The sequence below is a fragment of the Brachionichthys hirsutus genome, unplaced genomic scaffold (assembly GCF_040956055.1).
Source record: "Brachionichthys hirsutus isolate HB-005 unplaced genomic scaffold, CSIRO-AGI_Bhir_v1 contig_796, whole genome shotgun sequence".
Lineage (NCBI taxonomy): Eukaryota > Metazoa > Chordata > Actinopteri > Lophiiformes > Brachionichthyidae > Brachionichthys > Brachionichthys hirsutus.
The window spans coordinates 552,236-560,618 of NW_027180331.1; the positions used below are offsets into that span (position 1 = coordinate 552,236).

The window sequence follows — 8,383 nt, forward strand, 5'->3', positions numbered from 1 at the left end:
GGTTTTGTCAGACATTACAAAACCACCTGCTGGTGTTAAGTACCCAACTCCACGGTGTACAGAAAATTCCACTTATTGTCACGGCAACTCACCTTTTGGGGGGCTTTTCAAATCGTTCACCACTAACTCTTTGAAGTAGCAGGATGAGTAACACAAAGCAACCAGTCCAAGCAGGCAAACAATTACAGGAAGAGAAGCCTGCAAAGCGAAAGAGACATCTATAAAATCCACCCGGACTATATTATATTTCATAAAAAACAAAAGTTCTTCCACAGTTTTTTAGTCTATAGATTCTACATGAATTTTGTCCACAAAATGAAATACACATAAAATACACACCATCCTCAGATGTGACTTGGTTTACAGGGAACAAATGTGTGTGTGTGTGTGTGAGAGAGAGATCTCTGTATTGAGGGCTATTTATTAAGGTGTGCCCCCCTTATCTTTATCGCTAGGATTTCAGCACATATTTGTTTAAGGCGGCGGACAGCAGCATGTTTGTGGGTAAGGCGATAATCACTTTTAAAAAGGCACACCTCATTGACTCATAACTTTTCATGCCCATGAAAGATATATGTTCTTAGTATACACTCACAAGAAAGCTGGAATTGTTATATTTTTCCTCTTTATTTAAAAAAATGCGAAAAGAAACACTTTGGTAAAAAAGCAGCAAAGGAAAGGGTTTGTAATATAAAAACTTTTCCTCATCTGTAAACGTATTATTGAGACAAATGACAGAAATAGATCACTTGTATCGCAAAAATAAAATAGAAACAGCAGAATAATTAGTTTGGACCAAGCATGGCATCGTAAACAATTAATCTTTGTTCTGTGCAACAGAAGAAAACTTCCATCAACTAAATCTTCAAGATAAACCAGAACCATGAATATAATAATTTATAACGATCTATTCACAAAATGGAAAAACGCAACACAACATAAAATAACATTGAAGATATAACAAAATTAAAGGGCCGAGTGGCAAAACTGAACAAAAAAATACATGTTCAGATATTTGGCTTAGAGTTTAGGCAGCTATAAAATCCTAGTGATGATGTCATCAAACATAACAAAGCTGCAAAGAGCATTCAGTAAAAGCGCGGAAAGAAAAATTTACCAAAGACGACCAAATTAGTTTTTTCCAACAGGGGGCGAAATGTTTTCCTGTTGACACAACACCCACATTAATTTTATATTGCTTAAAGGAATATCTCAGCATTGGAAAACAATAAGATTGATACCACTTCCATGTTTGTACGCCAACACGCGAGAGAAAATAAAACAGAAACGTCCAGGCTTTAACACGAACACACATTTGCAGCTTCCGATCTTTTGCTTCATCCAATCAGAGCTTTCATGAAGGCCGGTTTGCTGAAGGGCCAGTGGTACTGGTTGGGGACGGGTCCATTCACGTTACACTCGAAGAAGGAGAACATGGGGAACCATATGCGTGCCCTCCGGCTGTGCTGGTAGGCGCGGGTGTTGGCCAAGGTGTGGTAGTAGAGGAAGAGGCGGGTGGTGATGTAGAAGGCGATGAACACATCGATGGAGTAATGCTCGTGAGCCGCCAGAATGAAGAAAATACCAAACAGGTTCAATACCCAGGAAATGGTGTGAATCAGATTCCAGGTTCGTGGAGTGTCTGCGGGTGAAAGGAAGAAATGAGGAATTGACTCCTCACTTTTTTTTTTTTATCTTTGCTGAGAAACATATAGACAAATGTCAGCGTTATCCGTTTAACAGAAGCCACGCCATACTCTTAAAACCATATTGTGTAGTTGAAGGCAAACAAAAGTATTGATCCTCACATTCGGTTACAAAGAAATTAAGCAGGGTGATGACGACGGTGTGTCCACTGAACATGTAGTCTCCACATGTTTGGACGCCGGTCAGCGTCATCCCAAATCCGCTCCAGATCGCCAGCGCCCTCTGAATCTTTGCAAACGTATCGCCGTACGTCTGGGGAACGAAACGCAAGCAGAGAGTCACGGTCAACAGAAGACAGAAAACACGTCCCGCACTGCCAGCGACATTAAGAACGACGGAGTAGCTCAACTTGAAAATGTCAACCCATGTCTAATCTGACAAAATGTGTGTGTGCGTGCGTGTGTGTGTGCGTGTGCGTGCGTCCCACCTTGCTGGCACACTGCAGGTGCTGCCCAGGCACAGAGAGCGAGGTGACAAACATTGTGCAACACCGAAGCAAAAACACGGTTCCCATCAAACAGCACAGACGCCTGAAGACGATGGACCTGGAAACGGAGACAAACGCTCGCCGCTCATTACGGGGCCGAGCTGGAACCGTGCGCCGCCGTACCTGTGCTTGTGAAGGAGCAGGATCACCAAGAACATGTAACACAGGACGATGCCACAGGCTTCGGCCATTGCAAAAGCCCAAGGGATTCTGGGAACGCTGCCAAAGTACAAAACGTGCTTTTGAGTTTCTGGGTTCCGTACGGCCGACGGGAGACTGTTAAGATGAACCTCCCACTCTATCGGGTAACGGTTTAACGTGCGCTACGAGCACGCATGTGTACCTGTCCAAGAATATGTCGGGCAGCGGCGGGTACGTCCTCATATCGGGGACTCGCTCGTGTACGATGACCATGACGAAAGACGTGAATCCGACCACCAGGAACACGTACACGGCGCTGAGGACGGTCTTCCACACCTCTGGGTCCAACCGGCCAGCCAGGTGCCGCCTGCACCTCCCGTTGGAGCCGGCGTGACACGGCGGCGCCTCTGGAACCCGCCCACATTTGGCACCGTTCCTCAGCCGTAGCTCAATCCCGTCACAGGAGCGTTCACGTCCGTCGCCCCGCCCGTCTGCTCCCTCACAGCCGCACGCGTCGCCAGCGACGAGCGGAACCCCGACACGGAGGCCGATCGCAGGCCGGAGACCCAGGGCCCGCAGCTGGGCCCGGTTGCGTCTCTGGAGTCGGAGCAGGGCTGAGGTCATCCTCTTGATGTCTCCCAGTACGGCGAGCCCCAGCGGGGCGCCGCGCAGGTCGGCTTCGGTCAGAGAGAGGAGGCCGAGGCCGTCCAGGCGATGCTGGGCGCACAGCAAGTCTTCATACTCGCCGAAGCCTTCGTCCCGCAGCCACTGGGCGACCTCCCGATGACCCCAGGCACTCACAGCGCCCTCTGGAGGCGGCATGACGCTGCGGACACAAGAGGACAGCACCACTCCCAGTTTTAAACTAACTCAATACAGCCCTCTAGTGGCCACATTGATTACATCATCCAGTCGCTCTGAACTGGTAAGCAACGTATGATATTGATTAGTAGTTGATTGTAAGGCACTATCAACAGTTACTTTGATAATCAATAAATAATTTAGTGGCTTTTGACGACACGCAGAATATCCTTGGGTTAAAATGTCAAAGTTTGTCTCCTGAAAAATATGACTGACATTTTTGACTGATAATTAAACAGTTAAATAATATGCAGACCCAAAATCGCCAATAAAATAACTTTTCCTCAAGAAACATCAACACTCTGACTCCCTGCTTCTGCACTAAGAGACTCTATTACTGCCTCCATTCTCTACTGTGGAGGTCGCCTGACCTTGTTAGTGTGTTCTTGCACTGCAGACTACACCCTAGCATTCTAGCAATGTGACTGCGCATACAAAAGAAACTTGCTTCACGAGGTAAACCAAGACAAACCCGGCCAGAGTTCGAGCGTCCTCCTCTATTCCATATCGTCTCATTACCATCCAGGGTCTACCGTAAACAAGCAGAGACAGCTCCGCTCACATCCTGTTGACCCTCTGATCAGATCGCCGCAGCCCGACTCGCCCGGCTGCTCCAAAGGTCTCCAAGCCTCAACCAGGCGGCTGCTCTGCTGTTGCCTGCTGAACGCGAGCCTGACTGGACAGGAGATAGAAAGCTGATCGTCAGCAGCTTTCAGTTATCAATGAGATAGGAGAGCAAGATGCATGGGGAGAGCTGCTCGGACTATTAATATTCGGTATTAATAACTGCTCATGTGCCATTAGCAGCTAACCAGCGTCTGGTTCTTTGATCTTCTATTTCCTCAAAGCTGAACTGAAACATTTGGCGATGCTGCTTTTACGTCGTTTTCTTTTCCTTTTTTTTTTTACATTTGTAGTACTCATACTTTATTTATTGCAACATTTACTATTTGTTAAATACATTTATTGTTTTCTAGTTTAAAAATAAAAATGCATATAAAGCGTCGTATTTAACATTCCCAATGTTTTTCCGCTTTTCTTTTATCTCTCACGTGTAACACACGTTGAACAACACGCCAAACGTGTGAATGATTGATTTAGATTAAATAGAAGGGTATTTTACATTTTCCCCAGTAAGCTTAGGGTGGTCATGAACGGATCACCTCACCTCAGTGAGAGAGATAATATATCACATTTATATGATTATGTGGAAAATGTGGTTCTTCAAGTAAAGATAAGAAGGAAAAAGTAAAAGAAAGTAGATTTAATCGGTTTAAACTAGACTTTAAAAGTATATATCAGCAAAAACGTAAGTTCTCTTACCAAAGAAATCTCCTGTCACTGCGCCGTCAGGGTGTGGATGCCTGGACGGGATTTCTCAACTTCTTGACGGCCAAAACCAGGCAACACCAAACAGGAAGAAACAACGACAGACGTGAAGAAGAGCCACAGACCAGGAGCAGGGCGAGTGCTTCAAGCACACTGCCACCTAGTGGCCACAATACAAACTACCAGAGGCCAGGAGCAGGGCCAGTGCTTCCAGCACACTGCCACCTACTGGCCACAATACAAACTACCAGAGGCCAGTAGCAGGGCGAGTGCTTCCAGCACACTGCCACCTAGTGGCCACAATACAAATTACCAGAGGCCAGTAGCAAGGTCAGTGTGTTTCGAAGAATGAAGAGAATTATGATAAATGATATATTCATTTTGTTCCGTTTAAAAAAAATAATGGTGAGCAGGGAAATGTGACTTGGAAATAAAAATGTTGATTAAGCAATGTTGAATGTTTTTCTTGATCCACCCCAGAAAAAGGAATTACTTCTTCTTCTTTTTTTTGATGGATTACTTGATTTGCATTTACTTGAAATAAAAATCATTGGCCAGAGTTTATTTTTAACTTGTAACTAATATAGTTCTAAACAAGTTCCCATGACTTTGACTATGAGTTTATTCCAAACTGCACCACCTGTTTTTGCCTGTCACAGCTTGAGCGACGCAGCAGTCACAGCAAAGGGAACCAACAGCAGCGTGACTAAGATTGATGGGGGGGAAATATAATAACATAATAACATCCTGTGAACTTTGAAATGTCTGAGAGAAAAGCGACCCCGGGTGCAGAACAAGAGCAGGAAGAAGAGAGCTCATGTGCAAGGAAAGTACCGTCTCTCCAGGAGCTGGAGGACGTTTTACATTCACCATTACAATGAAGAAATGAAATGAAATGAAATGAAATGCTTTTATTAATCATCATCTGCTGACACACACAATGAAATCGAATTTTCACCCTTTGATACACACGGAGAGGGAGTAGGGTGAAGGCGCCGCCGTGGTCGGCGCACCTGGAGCTGTTTGCGGGGACGGTGCCTTGCTCAAGGGCACCTCGGCAGTGCTCTGGAGGCAGACTGGCCCCTCTCCAGTCACCAGCCCACACACCACATCCCACCAGAGCTGGGACTCGAACCGGGGAAGCAGTGGACTTCTCCGCTTCCCAGCCCAGGAGTGGCCAAACCTCTATCTGGGAGACATGAAAGCATCCTGTGCCTTATTGATAGTCACATATCTGTCTGCATTGCTATGTATGCATACATTTATGTAAGGTTCAAGTCTCACAACAAGTTTGGGCTCTGGCAGCAGGTTTGGGCTCTGACAGCAGGGAACCACTCACGTGTTAAATGCAGCACATGGAAAAATATGCTGCCAGGAAAGCGACGACTTTTACGGAACCACAGTGAAATACTTCGGTGGCCCAGCCAATGATCTGCCGACATTTGACCTTTCAGCTTTCTTCTACCCTGCTGCTGATTTCATTCAGCAGGCTTTGATGTCAGGAGGTACAGTAGAGCCTCCCGCACATTACCAGAGGAAACGTAGAAGCGCGATGCATTTTCTTTGTGTGTTTTTTTACGATTTCCAGGGAAGGTGTTTGCTCGCTGTGCTGTGGGTGTGAGTCGCTCAGCTGCCTTGGTTCTGGCCTACCTGATGATTCATCAGCACCACAGTCTTCTGTCCTCGACACAACTTGTGCAGCAAAAACGTTGGATCTTCCCAAACAGGGGCTTCCTGAAGCAACTAACGGCTCTGGACCAAAAGCCGCAGGACAAAGTGCAGAGTGAATAACCTACGACATAAATCCATGATTTCTGTTCTTCCAGTCGGGTGGAGTTTATGTATCATTCTGTTTGTGCAAACTGCACAGCTTTGTCCATCATTCATTCTGAGGCTCATTTCCCTCCAATGTAATGTGACCGGTGACAGAAGGGCTTCTTGCGTGAATGAATGAATCAACCAATGCAATGGCCATGATAAATAACTGAACTCATTTAACTCAGAGGGCTAATTTTGGAGCCTAGCGACATTTTAACAGCCACCTGCTGCCGTCTCTCTCTCTCTCTCTCTCGCTCTCTGAGCTGCTCAGACTGAAAGGCACAGAAATCAGGAACGGTGTTGAAATCTGTTGGAGGAGCGCTCTGTATGCAGAATGTCTGGGAGCGACCAGCAACAGGACCTGGCGCTCATCAAAGAGCTCGAGCTCATCTTGGACTCCTGCACACTCGAGCTCACGCCAGTGGATGAAGTCTGGCCCGAGCTCTACATAGGAAATGTGTGAGTCTCTCACATTTCTGGATTCTATTGCTACGGTGAGCTCTTTGAGAGGAAAATGACGTTTTCTTTTGTGTTACATGTTTTGCAGAGCTGTTGCACAAAATAGAAAGACATTAAATAAAATAGGCATCACTCATGTCCTGAATGCGGCACACTCCAAGCAGGGCAGCGTCGGCAATCAGAGTTTTTATGGGACCACTTGTGTTTACTTTGGCATCCCAGCAGAGGATTCAGACTCCTTTGACCTTAGTCAGTACTTCAGACCTGCAGCCGACTTCATACACAAAGCCTTGAAGAGCAAAGAAGGTACAGTACATGAATAAGATGCCCATAATTATTTCTTCAACAAGCTTGTAATCTTGTACATCCTCCATGCTGCCCCACAGGAAAGGTGTTGGTGCATTGCATCATGGGAGTGAGTCGATCAGTGACTTTGGTCCTGGCTTACTTGATGCTGAAGCAGCGTCTCTCCCTGAAAGACGCTTTGAGGCAAATTGCTCAGAAACGAGCCATTTACCCAAATCAGAATTTCCTGTCTCTCCTTCTCAAACTGGACCGACGTCTTACTCTCAGACGGAGATTGTGTTTCCTGCTCTGACATCGCTTTACTGTCCGTGTTTTACATGCCGCTATAAGCAGGTTGGATGATTGCGTGTGATGTAAGTAGTGTTTGACGCTGATGTGGACATTTCAAAGCCAAATATTTATTTATTCATGTAACTGTGAAATGTTGTAAATATTTTTACACTTTATTACTTAAAGGCCTTTTATATTTGAAAAATAATTGGTGTATTTTATTTACATATATTCTAACCTCTAAATTTAAACCGGAGTGTCTTAATTGTTTCAGCCCACTGATATTTACGGAGCAGGCAGGTCACAGAGGAGGACAGCGAACACATGCCCTTCCTGAGGAGAACACCTCAGAATCCCTGAGATATGCTGAATGCGACGTTTTACTACATCTCCACAAATACCAGACAAATGTATCCACACATGACTGACATTCATAAAATGACTGGAACACAAGAAGCCACTTAAACTACACTGTTTATTTGTTTCTTGCATTTTGGCCATTTGGCAACTCGATCTTTTGATTTTGTTTCCGTGGTTACGTGGTTGGCTGTAAATAAAAAAAAGAACTGTTAAAGTGTCAGATCTGACCTACTCTTAGTTTTCTTTCAACAATTCTGAATGTTTACTTTGCAGATAACCGTATTTATTTAGTGTTCTGACTGGCTTGCAGTCCTGTCATAATCAGCATTTTTTCTTTTGAAAGCGTAAACTTTGCGGAACGTGTACATAATAGTATTTATGAAACCTGGCCGAAATGTCAGAAGCACTCTTCTCAAGATTCAGCATATTTCTGTACTGTAAACACTGATCTTCATGTGACAGGAAGTGCAGTCTACAATTCCATGTCCTGACAGGAATAGCTACAGAGAAAGTTGTGTGTGTGTGTGTGTGTGTGTGTGTGTGTGCGCACACGCCTGCATGTCTTTGTGTCGTGTGTGTGAGCATGTGATGTTGATGTCAGATGTTGTAGACCAGCTGCCTAAAAATATCACTTTAAACATGGAG

The 8,383-nt window shown here is 45.2% G+C and overlaps 2 protein-coding genes and 1 pseudogene across 2 annotated transcripts; 2 read left to right on the forward strand and 1 right to left on the reverse strand.

Annotated features, from left to right (window-relative positions):
- Positions 1-626: 626 nt before the first annotated feature.
- On the reverse strand, positions 627-3,157 carry LOC137912989 (sphingomyelin synthase-related protein 1-like). Its single transcript, XM_068757122.1, has 5 exons — positions 2,538-3,157; positions 2,318-2,413; positions 2,135-2,252; positions 1,809-1,959; positions 627-1,642 (listed from the first exon to the last, which is right to left on the reverse strand). Exons 1-5 carry the CDS (start codon positions 3,155-3,157, stop codon positions 1,338-1,340), a joined length of 1,290 nt encoding a protein of 429 aa, XP_068613223.1. The 3' UTR covers positions 627-1,337.
- Positions 3,158-5,286: 2,129 nt separating this feature from the next.
- Positions 5,287-6,316, forward strand: LOC137912970 (dual specificity protein phosphatase 13A-like; annotated as a pseudogene).
- On the forward strand, positions 6,201-7,958 carry LOC137912974 (dual specificity protein phosphatase 13A-like). The gene is made up of 5 exons (XM_068757103.1): positions 6,201-6,308; positions 6,615-6,802; positions 6,891-7,108; positions 7,189-7,461; positions 7,653-7,958. Exons 2-4 carry the CDS (start codon positions 6,678-6,680, stop codon positions 7,398-7,400), a joined length of 555 nt encoding a protein of 184 aa, XP_068613204.1. The 5' UTR covers positions 6,201-6,308; positions 6,615-6,677; the 3' UTR covers positions 7,401-7,461; positions 7,653-7,958.
- Positions 7,959-8,383: the final 425 nt, after the last annotated feature.